Source organism: Ursus americanus, chromosome 2, assembly GCF_024610735.1.
Source record: "Ursus americanus isolate L20-20 chromosome 2, mUrsAme1.1.p, whole genome shotgun sequence".
Classification (NCBI taxonomy): Eukaryota; Metazoa; Chordata; class Mammalia; order Carnivora; family Ursidae; genus Ursus; species Ursus americanus.
The window spans coordinates 21,818,909-21,845,816 of record NC_142128.1 but is presented as its reverse complement, the minus strand read 5'-3'; the positions used below and the strand labels follow the sequence as shown (position 1 = coordinate 21,845,816).

General features: G+C 40.6%; 1 protein-coding gene across 3 annotated transcripts; it reads right to left on the bottom strand.

Annotated features, from left to right (window-relative positions):
* Positions 1-666: 666 nt before the first annotated feature.
* PALB2 (partner and localizer of BRCA2) lies at positions 667-26,908 on the bottom strand. Of its 3 annotated transcripts, XM_045776437.2 has the most exons (13): positions 26,669-26,907; positions 24,864-24,923; positions 24,626-24,728; positions 21,152-22,615; positions 16,459-17,273; positions 16,030-16,101; positions 13,384-13,545; positions 11,589-11,674; positions 10,752-10,913; positions 9,595-9,711; positions 5,777-5,864; positions 3,002-3,150; positions 667-1,148 (listed from the first exon to the last, which is right to left on the bottom strand). In XM_045776437.2, exons 1-13 carry the CDS (start codon positions 26,714-26,716, stop codon positions 941-943), a joined length of 3,534 nt encoding a protein of 1,177 aa, XP_045632393.2. In that variant the 5' UTR covers positions 26,717-26,907; the 3' UTR covers positions 667-940. The 3 variants fall into 3 exon arrangements, with proteins under 3 accessions (XP_045632393.2, XP_045632394.2, XP_045632395.2); XM_045776438.2 differs by lacking the exon at positions 10,752-10,913 and having other exon boundaries at positions 26,669-26,908; XM_045776439.2 differs by lacking the exon at positions 13,384-13,545 and having other exon boundaries at positions 26,669-26,908.

The window sequence follows — 26,908 nt, the reverse complement described above, 5'->3', positions numbered from 1 at the left end:
ACAGAGGGGCACCTGGGTGGCTCAGTCAGTTAAGCATCTGCCTTCAGCTCAAGTCATTGTCTCTGGGTCTTGGGATCGAGGCCCGTGTTGGTCTCCCTGCTCAGCGGGGAGCCTGCTTCTCCCTTTGCTTGCACGCTCTCTCTCTCCCTCAAATAAATAAATCTTAAAAAAAAAGAGAAATGACAGAGCAAATGGTTAGGTTATATGGATCATAAATATATACTCCTTCAGTAAGAATGTTGAACAAATAAGTACTTATTGCATGGGCAAAATTTCCAATGACACCACCTGATTAGGACCATAAGGATCTCTGTCTCTCAAATCAAGTAGGCAATGGTGAAGATGATGGGCTCAGAGCATACCACCGTGTGGACTCAAAGTGACTCTAGTGACACCACAGGCGCTTGACTCAAGGATGCGTGTGAGAATGCACAAGAACAATGGCATTTCTAAACCAGCATTCCTTGACAGGCTTTATATTACCTTTAGTAGGTATGTAAAAATAAGGCGTTACAAATAGCACAAAAAGTATATTGCATGTTAGTATCCTAAGTTAACTGAAATTTACTTATTATGCAAGCATCACTAAGTATTCTAGTTGAAAAATAACTGGTTGTTCTGAAAGTGATCATAAAAGGATAGAAAAAAAACAGGCTAAGCAGAATGTATCAAAATAAATATTTATTAATATCTGAAGCTTTATGTACACCTTTAAAAGCAAATGTCCAGATGTGAGGAATTACAAAAATCAACCTAAAATCCTTTCTCCAAAAATAAGTCTAAATGAACATTCAAGATCAGTGGTGTGCTACCATCAGAATAAAAAATGTGTCTGAATGAATACAAGTAATTATTTTAAATGACACCCAGATAGTCTTTACAGTTACAACTCTATAAAGTACTAATTGGTCAAGAAATCCTGTGTTTTCTTCTTATCTTATTAGTAGCGGTATACAAATATATTTCCATCTTTTTGTCCAGCCAGCAAATGAGAATCTGTACCTGACCATTTAACAAAAGACCAATGCTGGTCAGAGACAGGTGGGAGGAGAGCAGTACAATGACCTAGAAGTAAGTCCCAAATGGCAATTGTTCCAGAAGTCAATACTGCAGCTGCAAAATGATCTTTCACATCCCCTTCCAGGAACCTAATTATCAAGCAGAGAAGAAACCGTTCAAATCACATTATCAAAAGAATTCTTTTCATTAGCCAAAATCATGCTCCCCAAAGCAACCCCAAGAACAAAAATACCTGTAAATATGATACCTTTTTTTGCCACCCCAGGACTGCTGGCAAGCATGAGATCGTTTGGGACCCAATCATGTGTCCAGTCCGTGTACCACCTGCATGCCTGGAATTTTGTCAGCATTCAGGCCTGTCACCTCTGTAGAAGGGTCAGATCCAATCTCCCGTCTACACAAGTGTATACATGTATTCGGTTCCCTATCACATTTCCTGTTTTCTTTTCACTTGTGAGATTATCCTATTTCCATATTTGGTGGATCTCTCTCCTACCAAATGTAAACATCATAAAGCAGAAACCCAGTTGTCTTTTTAAGACAGGGGCTCTGCAGGCAGCAGCCTGGATTTGAATTCTAACAAAGCAAGAGCTGTATGACCCTGGGCAGGATCTTTGGCTTCATCAGTTGATATAAAAAGCTCAGTACAGTACCTAATACACCGGAAGTGTTTGATATAAATTAGTTGTTATTCCTCACTGACATACCCCCAGCACCTCGAAGAGGGCCTGGGACATTGCCAACACTCACGGAATATTCTGCGCAACGTGCATGGTATTTTTTATCCTGGGCTCCCACCCAACTTTGTGTGGCTGACTTCTAACCCATCTTTTGAAACTCCATAAAGTCTTCCCTGACAGTCTGCCCCAGCCCTCCACCGTCAGTTAAGGTACCCCTCTATCCTTCGTGCTCCCAAACACTGCAAGCCTCATGGCATTTCATGCACCGAACAGTGGTCTCTAGTTTTCCCCTATTTCCAAGAGATGAGACACAGTAGTGCCCTCTCAGAATTGGCCCTAGACAGGTTCCAAGGCTTGATAAACGAATGGGTTTGAAAAGTGATGAAGGAAATGCTCGATCGAGTAGTTCTCTATATCCTCAATTTCTGGGCCAGTGACTACAGTTCTCTCTTCAAATCCAAAGAAAAAGGTTCCATAGGTAAGCATGTACTGTAGATGATAGTTATGAGCTTCCTGTCAAGCTAATAACATCTGCAGAGATGCCACTGCTGGCTAAGCACATAGGGAGAGAGACTGTCTTTGAGAACACTGATCCAGCAAGCTTTGTACAAGACCCAAAGGAACACAAAAACATACACGTACCTATCAAGGTTCCTTATCTTTGTAAATGGTTAAAGCTAGACTTTGGGATCTCGATTTCCTAGATCTATTTTCCAGTCTTTGCTGCTAATTCCAAATGTTAAAAAGGTGATCTCTGGGAATGACACGTTCAGATGTTGCTGGGTTGGCCTAACAACACCAGCGCTGCCAACAGCTCTAGATAGCTCAGAGAACCCCTGGGATGCCAATAACTGTATCACTGATAAGTGGCTCTTCTCATCAGTCAACAGATAAATATCAACTGCTTACATGATGGAGACTCAGTCTGTTTTCAAAGTAAAAGATGCCTTCCTAAAGTAACACTTAAAACTTTCTGAATTTAGGTTTTACAGAAAGGACATTTTTGTAGAGAATACCAATTACTGTTTGTATCCCCAATGGTTTTGTTATGGGAAAAAACACAGTTTGAATACACATAAAATACCTATCCCACTCCGTACTGGCGGGGATCAGAATGTAGGGAATCTGGGGTTTGACCTGGATCTACTAAGCTCTACGCTTCTTCCTGCTTAACATTCTTACGACTCTCTGCAGGATTGCATGTTTTCCACTCATCTAAGGGACATGAAAATATCTGGTTTTTGTATTTGCACAAATTCCTTCTTAAATGTCATACTCCGTGAACAGCAGCACACACTTGCCTTCCAGCCTGCCCTTGAGGAAGACAGTAGGGCATCACGCCCACACTCAGGGCTGTCTTCGGGTTCATCACGATCAGCTGAAACACAGGGCTTCCCAGTGGTTCACTCTCTTTGGCACAAGGATGGCTCAGAACAACAAACAGGAGCCCCTAATTTAAGAGAAAAATTAATAACCAAATAAATCAGCAAGAGGGAAAAGAATGTGTTGGCAGAGACAAAACCAAAGAATTACAAGAATGATCAATAGTCTCTTCAGTATGCAGGATTTAATCACTTGCTCATATTTTTTTCAGACAAAAAACCTGTTGAGATTATCACTGAGCTGGACTTCTGGCATCTCTAGCACAGGGCTCAGCCAGCCTTGCAGGTGGGAAGCTAGCGGACGCGTTAATTTCCTCCACCTTAGATACAAATAACGTCTCATGCCGTCCACTTAGGAAAACGCCGTCATAGGGAAAGAGGGCATATAAGCATGCAGAGGGAGTCTTCAAACTATAGATATTCATTGGTAAGTTGGCTTTTGAAAACTTGGAACACATTTTCCCATAAAAATCATCTTGGAAGTGGTGACTGGATTTTTAGGCCAGTCTGTGTATAGCCTATTTGCACTTACAGAGTTAAGAGTGACCAAAAAAAGACACCATCATCTATGGTTGTCTTTGGGGGAAAAAGTGTTACAGACCTCTCCCGGCTTTCAAATTACATGTTCTAATAATAACATTATTGTGTGTGGAGACAAATATATCACACAGATATGTATGATATTGAAAGCAATTCTCTTTGGGGGTAAAATGTGGAAAATTAATTATAGAACTGTATTAGGATTAATAACATTCATTTCTACTTTATACATTTCTAGAATGACTGTACTTTTATAATGAGAATGAATTACTTTTATAATTAGAAACCCAAGTCAAGAAAAGGTTAGATGCCATACACTTAACTAGTGGTTGGCAAATGATGGCTCACAGGCCAAATCTGGCTCAGTGCTTATCTCTGCATGACCCATGAGCTAAGAATGGTTTCTGCATGTTGAAATGGATGGAAAAAAGAAGAAAAATATTTTGTGATGCATGAAAAAAACCATATGAAATTCAAGTTCTGGAATATTTTACTGTCCAGAAAGGTTTACACGGAGCATGGCCACACCCGTGTGTTTTCATTTTATCTATGGCAGACTTCATGCCACAGTGGCAGAGCAGAGCAGGGACAACACAGACCATGTGGCCTGCAGACCTGAAGATATTTACCATCTGGTCTTTTTTTTAACCACCTAGTCTTTTTTACAAAGTCTGCTGATTTCTATGTTAAATTTTTTTTTTTTAAGATTTTATTTATTTATTTGACAGACAGCCAGCGAGAGAGGGAACACAAGCAGGCTTGTGTTCCCAGTGGGATAGGAAGAAGCAGGCTCCTAGCAGAGGAGCCTGATGTGGGGCTCGATCCCAGACCGCTGGGATCACGCCCTGAGCCGAAGGCAGACGCTTAACGACTGAGCCACCCAGGCGCCCCTGTTAAATGTTTTATTATCAGGTGGGTATTAATGTTGTAATAACAAAGATATAGAGTCATTTCAATGCCTAGTAGGGAAATGTAACAATTCCAGAGGCGAATTCAACCCTCTTATTTTAAGGATGAAAAAAGTTAGCCTCGGGGCGCCTGGGTAGCGCAGTAGGTTAGGCATCTGACGCTTGGTTTCGGCTCAGGTCGTGACCTCAGAGTTGAGATCGAGCCCCGCGTCAGGCTCTGTGCTCAGCATGGAGTGTGCTTAAGTTTCTCTCTCCCTCTCTTTGCCCCTCCACCCCTCCCACTCTCTCTCTCAAATAAATAAATCTTAAAAAAAAAAAAAGTTAGCCTCAAGATAATGTGACATTATCTAAGATCACAGGACTTCTGAGATCGATTCCACAGATCCTAGGGAAAGGTGTGTCCTCTGCATTCCAACCCTGGGGTGCTGACGTGCACAGGGCTGCCACTGAGGCTGGGAAAGTCGGTTTCCATACAAGCGTGGAGCCATCTGCTACTGCCTTAGCTTGTGGCTCAACGGTGGGTACTTAAGAGTTACCCCTGACTCCTGGGAAGCTGCCATCAGCCCATTCAGATGTCCAAACTAGACAGTGAGCCAAGTCTACTAACACGGTGGCTGAGAAGCCGTGTTCTGTTTCCATGTGAGAACACTAAAGTCTAAGGGAAATACATGTCTAGGACCATTTAATCATCCTCTCTGAAGGTACTCAGTCACATCATACATCATTCATGGCAATGTGGTTGGGAGCCAAGTCCGGTAACAGGCATGATATTTCTTGGTAGAAATTCACAGGTAGAGGGGCGCCTGGGTGGCACAGCGGTTAGAGCGTCTGCCTTCGGCTCAGGGCGTGATCCCGGCGTTCCGGGTTCGAGCCCCACGTCAGGCTCCTCCTCTATGAGCCTGCTTCTTCCTCTCCCACTCCCCCTGCTTGTGTTCCCTCTCTCATTGGCTGTCTCTATCTCTGTCAAATAAATAAATAAAAAATCTTAAAAAAAAAAAAAAAAGAAATTCACAGGTAGAAATAAATGTTGCTCTTAGGTCATACAGCCAGAAAATTTACTGAGCCGTCACATTGGACCCATGCTTATTCTCATCCACGAATTTCAAGTAAGGACAAACACTGTTATCCAATTTTGAAAAAAAAAGGCAACAGAGAGGGTCTGTTAATTACCTCTTACTAAACTACCGCTCTTACTCAGTAAGACCAACTGCAACACACAAAGTAGACAAAATCCCAGATTACTTACCATTTCGGAATAGGCTTTGTGACAGACTGAAGCTTGGTAGGAATCACCAATATGCATCTTTTTCAGGAGCTGACCAGTTTTTAAATTCCTTAGACACCAAAAATAAATAAGCTGATAACAATTCTTCCAGCAACCTGGTTTTTACATAATATTCTATTTATCACAGCATCCTTTAGGAAGTGACCAAGGGAGAAACTAAGGGACACGATACCTTAGTTTTGTTTAGTTACAGATTTAGCTAAAAATAAGGGCTATTGGTTAACATTGCCAGTGGTTTAACTTGACAGTTCAACCTTAGATTGAATCTGCTTTGTCACTAGGAATCAATCTCTCCAAACTCCATGAGAAAAGTTTTCCCTTATCTCACGTGACTAGGTATTGAAATCAGGCACACAGTATGACTCTAGCATTATGATTCTGTCACACTTATTATGCCTAAATTTTCTATAGGACACAATGGTCAGGAAACCAAATTTGGTTCAATGGGAGACTACACCCACAACAGATTTATAATTCTGTCTCTATAACATGTTCATACTAGAGCTAGATTAATGTAATGAAAAGTGACGGGAAGACTAAGGTGGGGTAAGAAATGAAAGAAGAGAGAAGAGCGTGAAATGAAAGAAGGAAAAGTCTGTTGGAACCACTCCTTGGGGTTATTTGTGACGCTGATAATTGTGCTATCCTGGGACTCTACTGATGAAAAATCTTCAGGTGGCTTCCCATTAGCCATGAGATAGAGTCCACGTTCTTCTTTGTGGTATTTATAATCCTCATGAATCCAGTGCTGTGATACTACATTACTCACTGCTCCCCATTATGCATATTCCTGGCTCTGCACCTTCGCTCAAGCTAGTCTCCCAACGCCCTCCCCATTATTGACCAGTTCCCATCCCTGTTATGCACCAATGCCCTTCTATTCCTTTACCGCCTCGATTATGTCCTGCCTCTGCCCAGCGGCAGGAGCTCAACTAGACTCTCTCACTTCTCCCAGTCTGCACCAACCCACAGAAATCACTGCTCCTCCATTTCCCTACAGTACTGTCCATATGCATTTTTTATGTAATGTATACTGTAACAGGGTGTAATGTATTCATTCAATAAACACGTCCGAACTTTCTGTGGACCAGGTTCTGTGTATAAAAACTGAAGAAGGAAAACTAAATGCTCGTGTACATACACAAGGTTCTCCTCACCAGGGACAACAGTGGGTTTATCCCCTACAGAAGTTGGTACACGCTCTGTATTTAGTAACCGCTCTTTCCCCGAGTCCCAAAGCACTCTGTCCAAATTTCTCTCACTTTGACCTTGTCTGAATTGTAAGGGAATTCGATTGGAATCGTACACTTTGAATCATAAAGCAATCTTATTTACTCACTAGACTTTAGAGGCCTTGGAACAAGGATTCATATCTACATCTCTCCTAGAAAGCAGTATATAAGTAAAGACTCAAATATCTATTAAATGATTGAAAGATGAGTGTTCAGTTAATACAGTTTGACCAAGATTAAATATTTAGACCTCTAAAAGCACCACTGTAACCTTGAGTATAACATGAATTACTTTATAGACATGTAACACATCAGTAGTTAAACAGGAAAGGTGACCAACTACTATGTGTAAATATAAAGTATATAGAGCCCAAAAAGCAAATGATAGCTTTTGATAGACAATATGACCTATACATCTTTAAGTACCCTAGACAAGGATCTAAGGCAGGCACTCAGAATAGATAGAAGATATGTACCTATCTTCAGGGACTTCCATGATACAAAGTAGCCTATGCTAAGTTAAAAATAAGATATTTAAAATATTTCTTTTAAATACAATATTTATTGTATTTAAATTATATGTAAAAATACAATATTTAAAAACTTAAAAAAAATAAGGGCAATATGAATTCAGAGAGGGAGATGTCAATGAAGACTGAGCTCAAGGCAACTATGGGGCTAAAGATACCCCTTAAACTTAGACTTAGAAGCTAAGTAGAGAGGTCCCTCCCAACCTCAAATTCTGTTGTGATCCATTATATATAAAATGCCAAAAGGTTACTATTAGAAAAAAGGGAGAACTGAAGGATGGGAAGAAAACTGGGAGCTAAGGAGTATGGACTAGCTGGAGAGAAATTCTTGTACCAAAGCGTTGGGGAAAGGGAAGCTGAAGAGAGCAAACCAACACGTGGGCCTCCATGAAGGTTTTATTTCTCGGGGAGAGTGGGGAGGGCTGGGAGGAAGAATGTTAATACAGTAATAGCATAAAAGAAGATCTGGAGGTGCGATATTGATTGATGGCAAGGAGACCAATTACTAGATTATATTAATAGTCCAGGAACCAAGTAATGAAGGTCCGGACTACTGAAATACCAGAAAGAACAGAAAAGACAACTTTTGTAAAGAATATTGTCCTCAAATAACCTTCATGCACAAACACTGAGCAAAGTCCAGAAGTGGAAATCTCGTGCTCTAGACAGTAGGCCATCTGAAAACAGGGTCTCCTGGAAGATTAGAACATGGTCAAATTTCAGAGGCTCCCTCGTGGGGAGATGGGGACAAAGATTCTCTCAAGGACCATGCTTTCCTGGTTTACTACTAGAGAGTTAGTGTTGGACAGGGCAGAAGATGTGGGGTAGCAGGGACATTAATATCACAACTTCCTCTTACCAAGACCCATCCTGGCCCTAAGGAACCAGTTAAAAGAGAGGGCTTCTGAAGAAAGAAAAAAGAAACTACTTATCTTCTTAATAGAAATTAACTTTGAAAATGCCTTTGGCTGGATATGGTTCTCCCTGGGTCAGGAAAGACAGGTGCCTGGGGACTCCTTGACTCAGTCTTTCTATTACAAATTCATTAATTTGGTTCCTCTAAACACACATATTTTATTATTTTGTATTGTATTCTAGACATTATTAACGACATGTCACATAAACCCTGGATTCTGTTAGATTCCTCTGAAGAATATTATTTTCCCCTAGTAAACAGTTAATTTGGCTCAACTAAAATTGCAAATGCTGAAAACCCAATTCAGTCCTTTTTGCCTTACCTGGGCTGCTTCGAGTCTGCCCTGTGCATATGTAGCTTAAAGGCCAGCCAGATTACTAGGTAAAGCTTTCCAGAATTTGAGGCTCATTCTGTGGCTCTCTTTTTGGGGATTTCTCTCCCTACTTTCTAGCTAATGTGGTCACCGTCAACTCTGCCCTTTGGTTCTTTAAGCCAGTAGGACAGAAGGTTTTCTATCAGGTTTTTTGTCTCCCAGTACGCAGACTAGGTCTCACCCTCTAGCTAAAGGAACAGGAACAGGAAACTTGCCCACTGATATTTCCTGTTGAACCCGCTCCAGTACCTTTCTTCTTTTTCTCACTCCCCAGTGCCTTTAAATAGTTGTTTTTTATACTTTGTTCAGAGTTTATAGTTATTTGAGGTAAGAGATTTGGCCTGATGAAAGCCATTAACTAGAAGCAGAAACAATTGTACCTTTTTGACAAGAGTAAAGTTTCACTTATTTTAAAATAATCTACTCAGACTGAGCTTTTCCACAATGTCTGTATTAATATGATGTTCTTGTTGAGAAACAAACAAACAAAAACACAATCATTTTTTTTAAAGTAGGCTCCACGCCCAGCATGGAGCCCAACATGGGGCTTGAACTCATGACCCTGAGATCAAGACCTGAGCTGAGATGAAGAGTTGGGCGCTTAACTGACTGAGCCACCCAGGTGCCCCAAAACACAATCATATTTACAGTCTCTTATCTAAACAACCCTGTGAAATTAGATGTATATTACAGACGAGGAAATGGGAGGACCTCGAGAGAAAGCTTACCAAATAACAATGTTGTTCATGATAGTGGTACCAAGCAGAGCTTCCTGCCTCCCTTGGACCTCAGCAAAAGTTAGTACAGTCTCTTCAGGGGACATCAAAAATTGTTTTTCTTTGTTTCTGCATTTAAAACAGTATTAAAAATCAGCACTTTGTACCAAAGCAGTTTCTAAGCAGCCCTTGTACATATTACTGAACTATGCATAATACACACTAATCTAATACTAGAAAAAATTTCAACTAGAAAACACGTATTCTAAATTTTCTACAATGAACATATATTACTTTCATATTATCTACCTGGATATATTTGCAAGCACCTCAAATTCATCATATCCAAAATTAAACTCACCAGGTCTCTCTTTAAACCTTGTGTTTCTTTCTGCATTCCTTCCTATATCAGCAAACTGTGTCACTGTCTACCCAGGTGACAAATGCGGAAACCTGGATATTACCCTTGTCTCTTTCCTACCTACTCAATCACCAAGCCCTAAAGATTTTAGTCTCCTCTTTCTCAAATCCATGTTTCTCCTCGTCTCCATTAATACTTTGCTAATTTAAGCAAGCAGTTGTCTCTTGCCTAGATTACTACAACGGATAAGAAATAAATAAGACAAACAAGGTCCCTGCCCTCTGTTATTATGAAAGACATAAATAATCACAATAAAGTGTAACAAGCACATAACAGATATAGAGGATGCTATGAGTTCCATTTTCAACATGTTGAATCTGAAATACCCACAAGATGTCTAACAGACAGACAGCAGGTCTAGACGCTGAGAGAGAGCTCAGAGCTAGAAATATACGTTTGCAAGCAGTCAGCATCTAGATGGTAACTGAAGCAATGGAAACCAAGTGCAGAACAAGAGGAGTCTAGGATCCTAAGACATTTGTGATATTTAAGCGGTACACAGAGATTTCAAAGAAGACTGAAGAAAGAACAAACTATGTTTGCTGAACATCTCCACTCCACTGGCTTCCCTCTGGCTACATGGAGCTTCGCCCTCTCTAAACTGCTTCCATGATACAGCCTGAGGCTGTATGAGGCAGAACCTGGTATACAACACCTACAGCCCAGAAAAACAGGAGGCTAGTGATCCGACTTTCTCTGAAAGCCCGTGATAAAAGCACTCTTTAGTAATTAAAACCAACCATCTTACCCTCCATCTTCTGCAAATGTCATGATTTCTACTTGTTGGTCACAAAGGGTCCCACTGCTACTGACTAGCCTCCTCTCTGTCAGGCCAAGCACAGCTTTTATATTTCCAGAACTCAGTAGTACTTGCTTTTCACGTTTACCATCAGAGGAACAAAGTAATGCCCTAAAACCAAGTATAGAGGAAAATGTGGAGAAGTCAGAAATAAGCCTTTAATATGAAAAGACTAAGGTCCAATTTATTTTTATTTTTATTTATTTATTTTATTTTATTTTATTTTTTAGAAAGGGGGAAAAGGCAAAGGGAAAGAAAGGGAGAGTCTTAAGCAGGCTCCATACCCAGCGCAGAGCCCGATGTAGGGCTTGATCTCATGACTCTGAGATCATGACCTAAGCTGAAATCAAGAGTCAGAGCTTAACCAGTTCAGCCACCCAGGCACCCCGAAGTTCCAATTTTAAATGGAAACTTCAGTCAGGGATATCATTCCACTGATAAAGCCCTATCAGTTTTTAAATTTTTAATTTTAAATTAAAATTTAATTTAAATTAAATTTAAATTTAAAAAAATTTAATTTTAAATATTTAGAACAAATATCTCTGGGATCTAAATTTAGATTTTTTTTTAACAATTTCATTTTTAAGTAATCTCTATACCCAACAGGGGGCTTGCACTCACAACCCTGAGATCAAAAGTCACATGCTCTACTGACTGAGCCAGCCAGGTGTCCCTAAATTTAGATTCTTTCCAGATTCAACCCTAAGTTATAACCTGCACTCAAAACAAGCTGACAGAGACAAAGATAAAAGGAAAAGAAAAAACTACTTCTTCAGAATTATATACCTGATTTCTCTGATTTCCAAATTTCCCAAAGCCACACACACGAGATTACAAACATCAGGCACTGGAACTATCTGTAATACTGGAACCTAAATAAAACCAAAGAAGCCAAAAATTATACTTGGTTGTTTCATTTTTAATTAATCTACATTTTCCAAAATTTGTCACGTTCTCTTCTATTCTCACTGCACCAGGACAGTTTCAAATATCGAACAAATGTGAGCAAACACCCTTTCTTTCTTTTGCTTTCTTTCTTTCCGTCTTTCTTTCCTTTTTAAATATTTTATTTATTTATTTGGCAGAGAGAGAGCGAGAGAGCACAAGCAGGCAGAGCAGCAGGCAGAGGGAGAGGGAGAAACAGGGTCCCCACTGAGCAGAGAGCCGGACGCAGGGCTTGATTCCAGAACCCTGGGATCACGACCTGAGCCAAAGGCAGATGCTCAACCGAGTCACCCAGGTGTCCCAAACACCCTCTTTCTACATGCTGTAAATTTAAATAAGCTATATGCAAAACCGTGTATATAGTAGCATTTATTTAATACAATCTACACTTCTAACAATAAAGGAATAATTAAATAAATTCTGCCATGTGGACAAATGGAACATTGTGCAGCCATTTAAACTAAGTTTATTCAAGGGGCGCCTGTGTGGCTTAGTCAGTTAAGTGTCTGCCTTCAGCTTAGGTCCTGATCTCAGGACCTAAGAGCCTGCTTCTCTCTCTCTCTCTGCCCCTCCCCCCTGCTCGTGTTCTCTCTCTCAAAAAAAAAATCTTAAAATAAGTTTATTCAAAAAAATAATAAAATAAGTTTATTCCCATCAATAAATATTTATTGAGCACTACTATGCAAAGCACAGTGCCAGAAGCTGTGGATATGATGGAGAACAATGAAATTTACTAAGGGTAGATCGTTAAGTGTTCTCACAAAAAAAAAGAAGGAACTATGTGAGCTGATACATGTTTTTTTGTTGTTGCTGTTGCTTATTTTTATTTATTTTAGAGAGAGAGAGAGAGAGTGAGAGTGCACGGGATGGGGAGGGGCAGAGGGAGAGGGAAAGAGAATCCAAGCAGACTGTGTTGAGCACGGACTCTGATATCACAACTGAGCCGGAACCAAGAGGCGGAGGCTTAACCGACTGCACCATCCAGGCACCCCAAGCTGATGCATGTTAATGAATTTGATTGTGGGTGTCCTTTCACAGTGTCTAAAATACCAAATCATCACATTATACACCTTAAATATATTACAATTTTGTCAATCATACTTCCAAAAGGTGGAAAAATAAAATTCAAGATAAAGTATGAAGACTATGTAGAAACAAGGAAAAATGTTCATATGTTAAGTGAGAAAAGGCAGATTTAAAAATTTTAAGCGCACCAGGATTGTAAGCATGTAAGATACGTATGAAGGTGGACAAGGACTAGAAGAAAATACATAAAGAAAAGCAGGAACAATGCTTTGGTGAGGGGAAAGGAACATGGGTATCAGCAAGTTTAGAAGTCAGAAAACACACAAAATTCCAAGCTTCTCCAACATGTCTAGCATAAAAATCCATTTCTCAAAAAACATGTGATAAAATAAACAAAGCACAATGTTCACTGCCGTCTAAATGGTGGGTATATGGGTGCTTACTGTTCAACGTTTCTCTGTGCCTGAAAACTCATAATGAAATGGTGGAAAAAATGACTCATCTCGGTTTTGTCTTGCATGGTCGTGGGTCCCATTCTTGGTAGCTGCCTGTCCACATTACCATGGAAATGCTTTTAAAGACCGCGCTCAGCTCTAAGATTCTGACGTACCTCTGTGAAGTGCCAGGAATAAAGTTTTTCCCACTGCCTAGTATCGAGAGGTTTCCAAAGAGAAACTATGTATTCACAGGCAGTTATGATACATGGCTCTTTGGAACCCGCTATTTCCCACCACATGGCACTCACATCCACCGAACAGGAACCAGAAGGATTCTGAAATAAACAGCAACGACAGTTACGTTAAGGTCATACTTGGGGTGTGTTTCAGGAAAGAATAAGTATGAAAAGTGTAGGGTTATAAGGATTAAATACCAAGTAAAATGTAATTAAAGTTTTCCATAGGTCAAAAGAAAGAGCGGGGCGCCTGGCTGGCTTAGTCGGTGAAGCATGTGACTCTTGATCTCGGGGTTGTAAGTTCAAGCCGATTACTCAAAAATAAAATCTTAAAAAAAAAAATTTATGTACTAAAAAAACTGCCCCCACACACTTCTATCATGATAGATCTAAAAATGTATAGCGTGTAGCTCCAGAATGGAACAGATTCAGATTTAATCATAAAACAGAGCCCAAAAGAACTTGCCCATTTGGAAATGAAACATCCTGATGAACCACCCATGGGTTGAAGAGGGAATAAAACTGAAACAACATACTACAGCTGACCCTTGAACAACGTGGGGGTCAGGCGCGCCGACTTCCCACACAGTGAAAAATCTGCATGTAACTTTTGACTTCCCCAAAACTTAACTACTAATAGCTTACTGACAGGAAGCCTTACTGATAACAAAAACAGTCAATCAACATGTTTGGTACGATACACGTATTATATACTGTATAAAGTATAGATAAAAGAAAATGTTATGAAGAAAATCATAAGGGAGAGAATATACATTTGCTATTCTATACTGTGTTTACTGAAAAAGAAAAAGTTTGCATGTAAGTGGGCCTCTGCCGGTCAAACCCATGTTGTTCAAGAGTCAGCTGTATTTCCAAATGAACAAGGTGGCACCATGTATCCAACCACACAGAGCATGGCCAAAATAGTATTTCCAAAAGAAATTTATAATCATAAAGGCATTGATCAAAAAAACTAAGAAAAATAAAAATAAAGTGAGAAAACAGCTCAAGAAGTTAGTAAAAGAACAAAGTAAGCACAATGAAAAACGGAAGGAACTATTAGAGTCCCTTCCTGGCATAGGCTACAAGAAGAGTATAAGACCTGTAAATTGCTCAATATCACTTACTTGGATGCCTTCCCGGGTTTTTTTGTGTTTTAAGATTTGTGTATGTATGTATGTGTGTATGTATTTGAGAGAGAGTGCGAGCGCGAGAGAGCATGAACGGGAGGGAAAGCAAGCAGCAGACTCCCTGCTGAGCAGGGAGCCCGATGAGGGACTCCATCCCAGGACTCTGGGATCATGACCTGAGCCAAAGGTAAAACTTAACTGACTGAGCTACCCAGGCACCCCCCAGAAGGAACTATTAAGGGTAAAAACAGAAATAAATCAAATAGGAAACCAAAAAACCTAATTAACGATCAATACAACCAAAAACTAGTTTTTTTGGGGAGACCCACAGAATGGAAAATCTCTTAAGTTTGATGCAGGCAAAAAAATACTTGAGAAAATGGGGACTAGGGAGAAAGACAGGTGTAATTGAATACACACAGACAAAAAAACCCTATTAGAATAATGAGTAACTTTTTTACCTACAAATTAGAAAAATACAAATGAAAAGGTTGATTCTTTTAAGAAATGAAGTTATTAAAACTGATTCAAGAATAGCTTTGAAATGACCATTACTATGTATCTTTTATACAAAAGGAATCTGGGCTCAGAGGGTAAATACTTTGACCAAGGTCATACAGCCAGTAGCAGCAGAAACAGTTTATGCGGGTTTCAAGCTCTTTCTTTTACAACCAGTTGTCCCTGGCTGGGAGGGGGTTTGCAACCTTTCCCTGGCGGGTATCTAGAAATACCTGCAGACATTTTGGGTTATCATAATTGGGGGCGGGGCGCTACTGGCTCTAGCCAGTAGAGGGTAGAGGCAGGGCTGCCGCTAAATGTCCTACAATGCACACGACAGCCCCTGCCACAAAGAATTATCCAGCCCGATGTCCAGAGTGCAGAGATAGGGAAACTGTGCTCTGTACCGTGCTCTTACCATGTACAAAAAGTTAACTAGGTCACAGGTCCAATCCACTTCTTGGGATTTACTGAAATAGCATTAACAGAATACTGTAACTTATATTTCTCAGAAAGAAATGTCACGTAGCATATGAAAAATTAACCATTCATTGTAATCTAGAACTGCTACCCATTTTCTTATAAATCACCATTTTCTTCTAGAAACACTACACCATTTGGATAGGAGGGTCATGAATGACTTTCTCCCTCTCTGTCAAAATACCTAATTTAAATTTAGATACAAAGTTGAGTTACCTAGCTTAAGTTGTTCTTGGCAATGGCTTGACATATAAACTTCTTCTGGAGAAGATCTCAAAACATAAATAACAGCTAAGTATTGTGAAAAACAAAGAATTTAAATGTTTTTCTGGATCTGTTTCACCAAGTTGATGTTAGTGTTAAAAATTAAGAATGAGAAGCTATAGATCAAATTCTTCCCAATTTTCCTAGCAATTCATTAACTTTTTTTTACATGTAAGACACAAGACACATTATAAAGGAACAGTCTTCTGACCTTTAACTTTGAAACCAATTGAAGGCGGCCTGGGTTTAAGCTAGTACAAGTAGGAAGGTCTGCTGCTTCAGTCTGTGGAAATAAAAATCACACCGTTACTCTAGGCTTTATACATGTCTGCCTGCCTTGCTCATTCATCATCATGTCTACTTGGTATGTGTTATCTTCTCTGATAACAGCAGCCAAGTTCCATATGCAACTGCTTCCTTAATGACAAAGGGCATTGGATCGCCCATACCTAAAAAATACATTCTTAACTTTAATTTCCCCCAACTGAACTTAATGGTTACGGTGAAGTCATATCAAAGAGACATGTTCAAGTATTCTTAAACACTGAGAAGCCAACGGGTAAGAAAGTCATATGCTGTCCAAATTCACTAAGATATTTCATTCCTTCATAGAAAATCTCACCAGGAAAGTGGATTGTACCTGTTCAGGGAACTGTTTCCATGACTCCGGCTGTGCATTTCCACACAGCTGACTGTCTTTGAGAGACTCTGACTCAGTGGGAAGAGGTGCTGCCTGGGGACGAGAATCAGAGTCACAGGAAGGCTGTCCTTCCCTACCTGACACAACCAGGCTGCCATCTGATTTTGACGGGCTGGCCCAACCGTCGCGTTGTTTCTGATCACTGTCTTTTAAGTGAGGAAGTGGGGGTGTAGAGCAAGTTGGCCCGACAGCCTCTGCAGACACTTTGTCACAGTGTGCTTGGGAGCCAAAAGCTGGAGTAGTGCCTAAGATGGGGAAAGCAGGCGAACACAGGTTTGCTGTCGTCCTGTTATTATCCTCGGGGGCACCAGTATTTAAAGGAGTGAAAAGTAGTATGGATGAAGAAAGGCCCTTCTTCTGAGACCGGCTTGTTAGGTTTGACGTTTTAGGTTGTGCTTTTCTTGGGAGAAAACGAATTTCCTCTTCCAAGTCCTCCATTTCGATATCGATTTGTGGAGGAGTCAGTTCTTCCAGAACACTACAGTTTCCCTCCTTAAGATGCTTCTGTCCAAACATGTTTGCTACAAAAGGCTCAACCGGTTTTTCTGAACAGGACTTCAGTTTTTCAAGCTTAAGAGGTCCAAAGACTTCATCAGGTAACTGAAAATCTGTGATTTTGAGAAAAGATGACAGTTGCTTTAAACTTAGCATTTCATTCTCCTGGAATGAAGCCCTGAACACAGCAGAATCCAAAGCTAGATAAGCATTATTTCCGGAAGAAAGGGAGTCCTCTTTATGACAGTGATCTTCCTTCCCTAAAATAGAAAGGAACGACAGTAACAACAAATCTCCAATACCCAACAGAGTGTGAGCTTCTGAATGCCAAAGCAGTGCAAAATGTTCATTATTCTTCCCATCCAGGACTCTGAAACCTCCGTAAATGGTTCAAAAGTCAGCCACAGGTTGGTGGCTAACTAGCAGTTCTCCTTCCGTAGTACCAAAAACAGTACGGTGCTGACGGCATTAGCAGGGAGAAGGAAGACCAGAGTCTAGTCCCAGCTCTGCCATGGGTCCACTGTTACCTTGGGCAAATCGGTTCACTTCACCTTCCCTGGTCTCTCCTAAGGGAACTGGACTAAGAATCTTTAAAGTCCTTTCTGATCTAAAAAAAAAAATATGGTTCCAGCTATAAAACTATGATTCCAACAGGCTACCAGAGCAGTCTACAAAATGCTGGCTCGTCTCACTGAAAAAAACTTAAGTCCCCTCTTCAAGCAGAGTAATTTACTACCCTTAAAGCAGCTGGCGTTCTACAGCATTCGAAATGTAGACCGAGTTGGCCCAACTACATCTGCACACACTTTGTCACAGCATGCTCGGGAGCCAAAAGCTGGAGTAGTGCCCAAGATGGGGAAAGCTGCATCCATCAACTAATAAATGAATAAACTGTGGCACATACAAACAGTGGGATATTACTCAGCCATAAAAAAAGGAGGAGGTACGGATATGTGCTGCAACATGCATGAATCTTGAAAGTAAGCTAAGGGAAAGCAGCCAGACGCAAAAAGTCACATACTGTATTAATTCCTTTCATATGCAAATATTCAAAACAAGTAAACCCATAAGACAGAATACATACTGGTGGTTGCCAGGGTCTGGGGGGAGTCGGAAAGGAAATGGGGAGGAACTGCTTAAGGGGCATGGGGTTTCCTTCTGGAGTGATGAACATGTTTTGGAACTATGTAGGGGTCCTGGTGGCACAACACTGTGAATGTACTAAATGCCAGTGAATTGTTCACTCAATTCAAAATGGTTAATGTTATGTAATGTAAAGATCACCTCAAGAAAAAATGTTTAATGTAACAGCAGGTTACTGAAATCACAGCATATTAACACCATACACAAAGATAAACTCTAAATGGATGAAAGATCTCGATGTGAGACAGGAATCCATCAAAATCCTAGAGGAGAACATAGGCAGCAACCTCTACGACATCGGCCAAAGCAAACTTTTTTTTTTTTTTTTAAAGATTTTATTTATTTATGTGACAGAGAGACAGCCAGCGAGAGAGGGAACACAAGCAGGGGAGTGGGAGAGGAAGAAGCAGGCTCATAGTGGAGGAGCCTGATGTGGGACTCGATCCCGGAACACCAGGATCACGCCCTGAGCCAAAGGCAGACGCTTTAACGACTGCGCTACCCAGGCGCCCCCAAAGCAAACTTTTTCATGACACATCTCCAAAGGCAAGAGAAACAAAAGATAAAATGAACTTGTGGGACTTCATCAAGATAAAAAGCTCCTGCACAGCCAAGGAAACAGTAAAAAAAACTAAGAGGCAGCCCACGGAATGGGAGAATATATTTGCAAATGATACTACAGATAAAAGACTGGTATCCAAGATCTACAAATAACTTCTCAAACTCAATACACGAGAAACAAATAAATCATAAAATGGGCAGAAGATATGAACAGACACTTTTCCAATGAAGACATACAAACGGCTAACAGACACATGAAAAAATGTTCAAAATCATTAGCCATCAGGGAAATTCAAATCAAAACCACACTAAGATACCACCTTACGCCAGTTAGAATGGCAAAAATTGACAAGGCAAGAAACAATTGTTGGAGAGGATGTGAAGAAGGGGATCCCTCCTACATTGTTGGTGGGAATGCAAATTGGTACAGCCACTCTGGAAAACAGTGTGGAGGTCCCTTAAAAAGTTAAAAATTGAGCAACCCTATGATCCAGCCATTGCACTACTGGGTATTTACCCCAATATTCATAGCAGTGAAGAGAAGGGCCATATGCACCCCAATGTTCATAGCAGCATTGTCCACAATAGCTAAATCGTGGAAGGAGCTGAGATGCCCTTTAACAGATAACTGGATTAGGAAGATGTGGTCCATATATACAATGGAATATTACTCAGCCATCAAAAAGAACGATTTCTCAACATTTGCTCCAACATGGATGGCACTGGAGGAGATAAAGCTAAGTGAAATAAGTCAAGCAGAGAAAGACAATTATCGTATGGTTTCTCTCATCTATGGAACATAAGAACTAGGAAGATCGGTAGGAGAAGAAAGGGATAAAGAAAGGGGGGGTAATCAGAAGGGGGAATGAAGCATGAGAGACTATGGACTCTGAGAAACAAACTGAGGGCTTCAGAGGGGAGGGGGGTGGGGGAATGGGATAGGCTGGTGATGGGTAGTAAGGAGGGCACGTATTGCATGGTGCACTGGGTGTTATACGCAACTAATGAATCATCGAACTTTACATCAAAAACCAGGGATGTACTGTATGGTGACTAACATAATATAATAAGAAAATATTATTATAAAAATAAAAAATAAAAAAAAAGAAAATCACAGCAGATTATTCCAAAGTACACCAAAAAATGTTTCTAGTTTATTACTGGAGTGCCCTACTTTCTAATTGCTTTGTATTCTTGTTGGCTTAAAGATGACAATAAAAAAAAGTCATAATGATTATGGTCTTTTAATTAACCCTTAATTAATTAATTATAGCCCATAGGCCGAAGTCTGTGTCCAAATGCGATAGAGCAGTCACATAGCACACACGGTGCCTGTTCCTGTAGATACAGTTTTAGTAGAACACATTCAGATATTGTCTGTGGCTACCTTCCCACTATACTTGACTAGCTGTGACGGAGCACAAAGACAATATTTACTATTTGGCCCTTTAGTGTAAGAAAGTTTGCTGAGGTCTAACACAGAACCAGAGTGAATTATCTGGTTGTTATGCTTGCTTTATCAAATGTGAGAACTCCAGAGTAAATGAATAAAAACATTTAAGTTATGTCATTTGCTATCCTCCAAAATTTTGTGTCCTGCAGACCTCAGAGGGGCTATAGTAGATAGATTACCCAAAAAAGTTGCTCAGGTGTATTGCATTTTACTACACAGTTATTCCCCCCCCCTTTTTTTTTTTAAGATTTTTATTTTTAGGTAATCTCTACACCCAACGTGGGGCTCAAACTCACAACTCCGAGATCAAGTGTCTCATGCTCTACGGACTAAGCCAGCCAGGTGCCCCCTACACGGTCATTCCTAAGAGTTTATGAGTGGACTCACTCTGACACACATTTTTTACCTCAAAAACACTTCCTCTGTAGGTTATAAAACTTTTCTCTATAGATAGACTGCGTTGTACCTGAATAAATACTAATTTTAGGTGAATATCTAATATATTTTCCTTTTCAGTGTCCACTTTTCAACCACACTTGTGAACTCCGGTATCACACTGCCAGGTTTGAATCCTGGCTCTGTCACTCGAATGAATTAGTCACTTCAGTCTCCTTGTGCCTTAGTTTCCTGTAAGTCTATAAGGTGAGGCTAAAAATAGATTCTGCCTCATGTAGGGTTGCTGTGATGATTCAAGGAGTTAGTATCTGCACAATATTTAAAAAGTAGCAGGCACAGCGTACCTGGGTGGCTCAATTAAGCATCCGACTCTTGGTTTTGGCTCAGGTCATATCAGGGTCCTGAGATCAAGCCCTGTGTCAGGCTCCACAGTCAGCATGGAGTCAGCTTGTCCCTCTCCCTCTGCCCCTCCCCCCATTCTCTCTCTCATAAATTAAAAAAGTACCAAGCACATAGTCAAGCACATAGTAAGTATTGGCTACCATCATCAACCACACCTTGATTTACCTTTAATTCCCTTCTTACCATGACTAATTGCCTTTTCATTCTGATCTTTATGTAAGGTGACTTCTTCCTTGGATTGATCAACAACTGTCGTCCCACGGATTGGCAAAAGTAGTTCATGATGCTCTGATACAGGCGGGGAGATTGACTTTCTTTTTCCTCCGTGTCTTCTACGAGATGGCTGCGTAACTGCCTTCCTGGGAAGGTTATCTTTAGTGGGCTCGGGGGGAGAGCTGATTTCAGTTAACAAGAGACGTTTCTGAGGTCTTTTGGAACTTGCTTGTCTTGTGCATGTGTCAGATGTCCTAATTTCATTCTGGTCAGTTTCTTCACTGCAAAGGTTTACATTTTTAGTTGCCTCCTTACTTTTATTTTTAGACCCTTTCTTACTGACACCCAAATGACTTTGAATTACAGCCTCCAGGGCTACTTTCCTCTGGCAATTTGACATGCGTCGTGTTGTTCTAACATAATATTCTGCGGGAAATAAAAGGCCTTCCAGCATTGTACAAGAATGTGTTTGATTTTCTGCAGAAGCAGGAGAGATTATTTCTGGGCTAAGACGCTTAGATTGACTTACAACCTCATTTTTCTGAAGACTTTCATTTCTACCATCAAGAGTGTTATGAGATGTTAAAGACTCCTCTGTGTGATTCTGTCCTTTTAAGTTTTGGCTTTCATTGGCTGGTAAGTTATAAGCGAGTTCATTTATAGAGTATAAATTAACTGCCTCTAAGTCAGGACTTCTAGGCCGCTGCCCACTTGCACTTATAGCTCTATTTACCTCTGGGTTATCTGCAGAGACTGTCACTCTCCTGCTTTGTGCCTCTAGGTTTACAGGTGAAGCAGGGTTAATGTTTTTTAAATTGTGAGTTGTGAGTTCACAGTCACCTTTAGGAGGCTTATGTTCAAGGTGCTGACCGCTACTGCTACTTGACAGAGTAAATGTAGCAAATGGAGGCACCCTGGGGAAATTATTTCCTCTTACGAGCGCATCGACGCTGCTTTGTGATTTGGCAGTTGGTGGAATTAATACACCCCTTATATTAGTTTCTGTCACTGGTGCTGGAGAACCAGGAATGTCAGACGTAGAACTCGAAAGACAAGTTCTTTCGTTTACAGGTGTCCTAGGATTTTCTCTATTGACTTCCTCCTGATCCTTTAGTGTTTTTCCAGAGAGTATGAGTGAATTCGCATCAAAGAAAGATTCTCTCACTCGTGGAGTAGATGTTCTCTTCTGCTGCTTTTTTCTTCTCCCTTGCAGCTTATTCTGCCTTTTCTTATCACCAGAGCCACTGACCTGGTAGAGAAAATGTTCTTGGATATCACCTATTCTTTGTATATGTAATTCCTCCACAGGGCCATGTCCAGGGTTGAAGGACTCAGGCTCAATGTCAAGTGTGATAGGTGTCTTTTCTCCAGTTTCTTCATCCAGATGAGTGCTGATTTGTAATGTGTCACAAGGAGATACTTTATTTTTAGGTTCTGAGAAAAAAAATTATATAATTAGTAATCTTCTTTCAAATGAAGCAAAAAATCCCATTATTTATTTTAAAGTTTTATATAAAAATACATTTATTTAAGAAAGAGTCAATGGTATTTCAAAGTTCAAATTTTTAATATTCTAATACACTAATAATTTTAAGTAAATGTAAACAGAATTGTGCTGGAAAAAATGATTTTAAGCTAAAAGATAATTTATTCCTTATTGCAATCATCTTTTCCTCTTAGTTTTTTTCTCTAGCTTTACTTAGTTACACTTGACAATAAAAATTATATATATTTAAGGTATACAATGAGATGTTTTCATATAGGTATACATTGTGAAATATTACCACAATCAAGCTAATTAAAATATCTGTCATTTCCGGGGCACCTGGGTGGCTCAGTTGGTTAAGCATCTGACTCTTGATTTCGGCTTGGGTCATGATGTCAGGGTATGGGATCAAGCCCCATGTTAGGCTCAGTGCTCAGCAGGAGTCTGCTTGGGATTCTCTTTCTCCCTCTCCCTCTGCCCCTCCTCTCCACATTCTCTCTCTCTCAAATAAATGTCTTTAAAAAAATATATCCAGGGGCGCCTGGGTGGCACAGCGGTTAAGCGTCTGCCTTCGGCTCAGGGCGTGATCCCGGCATTCCGGGATCGAGCCCCACATCAGGCTCCTCCACTATGAGCCTGCTTCTTCCTCTCCCACTCCCCCTGCTTGTGTTCCCTCTCTCGCTGGCTGTCTCTATCTCTGTCGAATAAATAAATAAAATCTTTAAAAAATATATATATATATATCCATCATTTTATATAGTTATGATGTGTGTGTGTATATGTGTGGTGGGAACACTTAAGATCAGTTCTCCTAGCAAATTTCAAGTATATGATACAGTATATACTTTCCAATGTTTACACAATAAGTGTAATTTCTAAAAGTTGAGAGGGGAAAGAGCACCTTGATAAACAATCCAACCAAAAGAACAGGTCATTCTCATAGGATGGGAAAAAATATTTATGAAGTATCTGATAAGGATCTAGTAGCTAGAATATAAGAACACTCACAACTCAACAATAAAAGGCAAGTAACCTAATTAAAATATTGGCAAAGGACTTGAATAGATATTTCCCTGAAGAAGATATACAAATGGCCAACAAGCACATGAAGAGATGCTCAACATCATTAGTCACTAGGAAATGCAAATCCAAGCCATAATTAGATAAAAATTCACATCCACCAGGATGGTTATAATTTAAAAAATGGAAAATGACAAGTATTGGTGAGGATGTGCAGAAACCGGAACCCTTGCGTATCATGGTAGGAATGTAAAATGGTACTGATATTGCAGAAAACAGTTTGGCAGTCTCAAAAAATTAAACAGAGAATCACCATATGACCCAGCACTTCTGCTCCTTGTTATAAACCTGAAAGAACCAAAAACATACATCCCCACAAATACTTACATATGAATGTTCATAGCAGCATAATGGCCAAAATTCATAATAACTAAGAAGTAGAAACAACCCAAATGTCCATCAACTGATGAATGGATATATAAACTGTGGCTATATAAACATCTATCCAATGGAATAGTATTCAGCTGCACAAAGAAGTGAAGTATTAATGTATGCTTGGATGTAAGTACAGAGGGATGACTGTTGAAAACATCATGCTAAGTGAAAGAAGTCAATCACAAAAGATCCCATATCATATGGCTCCCTTCATATGGAATGCCCAGAACAGGTAAATCCCCAGAGCCAGAAAGTAGATTAGTGGTTGTCAGGGGTTAGCAGTAGGATGGGTACAGGACTTCTTTTTGGGGTGGTGAAAATATTCTGGAATTAGGTGATGATGATAGTTGAACAATGTTGTGAGTATACAATGAACCACTGAATTACACATACACTTTAAAGAGAGTTTATTGCTTGTCCTTATCTTCTGGTTGTGAGAAAAAAACGACCAAATACACCTGGAAGATGAATAAAGCAGGCATAAGTAAATGGGCTAGCTTTACCTGAGTGCTTTAGCTGTGATGAAATTTCCTGCTGGAGCAAGCAATCATGTTCTTCCACTGTTTTTTTAATAGAATTCTTAACCTTCTCAGCTCTTTGGGCACGCTAGAGAAAACAAAAGCAGCTCAAGGAACAAACTTAAGAAAAAGAGGTGTTTTTTTAAACCTTTATTATTATGAAAAATTGTTTGTATATGTTCATACTACAATACTTCAATTTGAGAGAATAAGATTCACTCACCTGAAGGCGGGCCAGTGTCTTGCTGTACTCCCTTTTCAAGAATGCTAATTTTTCCTTCAACTGGAAGAAGAAAAACAGCAAACAATACTGAGCAGGTAGAAAGGAAGAGTCAGAGAGAAGGGATACAGTGCCTGTCAAACCTGAGTATGCAGTGCTTAGCGGGTCCCTCAGCAACAGACAGAGGAGGGAGTAGCAGGTGCCCACACTACTTTCGGTTCTCACAAAGCACCAAGCTAATACCTCAGCACCTTTACTTCAATGGTTCCTACCACCTGGAGCATTTCCTCCTGAACTCACTTTGCTAAGTCCTACTGATTCCTCAAGACTCAACTTAGATTTTTATTTCCCCAGGGTAGACTTCTAGGTCCTTCCTGAAATCCAGCTGGGACATTCCACCTCTCCACTGTGCTTCCTTTATCACAATATTTATTATATACTATGCTGTCTATTTACTTGTTTCCCTCCATCTCACTGTGAGATTCCTGAAGGTGGCAGGAGCTGTCATCCTCAGACACTCATCCAGCAAATCAATCTCGTCAGTTAATGGTCCAGGTACCTGCAGAACCTAGAACAGTAACTGATAACCACTCCGTGTCAGTTATTGTTAATCTCTGATGCTAGAACTAGAGTTGTCAAGCTTACACACAAGTGAGGGATACGGATAATTAACAAGAAAACAAATACACAAATAAGATGATATCACATGGTACTTAAAACCCAGATGGACAGGGAGATGTGAGAGTGCCTGAGCTACTTTAGGTAGAGTGGCCAGAGAGGCATTTCTGAGGACTACTATTTGAGCCCAGACCTGAAGAAGGAAGGAGGTACCTTTGGAAAGATCAGAGGGAAAGCAATTTGTCCAGAATCACACAGTTTATAAATGGCATGATCCAAACCTATGTAGTTGGGTTCTAGAATCTGTGCTCTTAGCAAACTAGTATTTTGCTTCTCACAGGGTCCTATTTAGCACCAGCCTTATCAACATTTGACAACTATCTTGTTGACTTGGACTTAACTCACCCTCCACTGGAAGGTAGGCTGGGATAAGAGGACTGATGAACTAATGTGAATGAAGGGTTTAGCACAATGCCTGGACAGCCAGCACAGATACATTCAGGCTAACATCATCAGCAGGAGCCCAAGGTGGCATGGGTAAGGATGGTCAGAGCAGCATTGTCATAGAAGCAAAAGCTGGAAACCTAAAACTCTCTCGGCAGAGTAATGTCTAATGAAAAGATGGCACTTCCGTAATACATAACACTATATACAACTTTAAAACGTAAGGTAGGTTAACATGAAGTGACATGGATGAAACGTGAAGTGAAACGGAAGTTGCAGAACCATTCAGATCATACCATTTCTGAACAAAAAATACACACTACTTTTTGGTGGTTAGGGAATACAATCACAACCTTCCAAATCCCCCACCTCCGTCCACCACACCCACGTACACATACGCGCTCAAAAAGATTTGCAGCATCAGGCAGTTCAGAGATCTACTTAAGGGAGTGGGTGGGAGAAGCCAAAGTTGAGAGAGTGTGTGGGAGTGGGGAGGATGTCAAAGGGGACTTTGGCTTTATCCAGAATTTTACATTTCGTATTTATGCATCACTGGTGTAAGAAAACTTGTTTTTTAAATGACTCCACGTGAGCACAGGGCTCTTCATATTTTCACTCCCGTTGTCCTCTGCGTCCAAAAAGCGTAGGTCAGAGGTCACTGCCACCCCCGGGCGGTCGAGGAAACAAAGACGCGCCTAAAATCCTAGGTCAGGTCCGAGTCAGCCCTTCCCGCACACCCAGGGCACCTTTTCCTTCTCCTCACAGCTGAGGGGCTTCCCGGGAGGATCTTCCATCGGGCTGGAAGCCGAACGGAACGAGCAGCCGTCGCGTGCCCCGGGCCTGCGGACTCAAGGGTCCCGGCTGGCCCTGAGCCCCGGAGGCGCCCGGGAATGCCACCGAGCGCCCGAGTTACCCGCGGCGCGCCACCAGCTTGCACAAACCGTAATCGCGCACCGTCACCCCGGGCCAATTACAGCCATCCCTCG

Excerpts from the sequence above, each read along its gene's own strand:
- PALB2 (XM_045776437.2), bottom strand. The coding sequence starts at position 26,716 with ATGGAAGATCCTCCCGGGAAGCCCCTCAGCTGTGAGGAGAAGGAAAAG. Across the intron at positions 17,274-21,151 it reads TGAAAAGGCAATTAGTCATG|GGAAGGAAGATCACTGTCAT; the intron begins GTAAGAAGGGAA and ends TTTCTATTTTAG. Across the intron at positions 10,914-11,588 it reads TTGGAAATCAGAGAAATCAG|GGCATTACTTTGTTCCTCTG; the intron begins GTATATAATTCT and ends ACTTGGTTTTAG.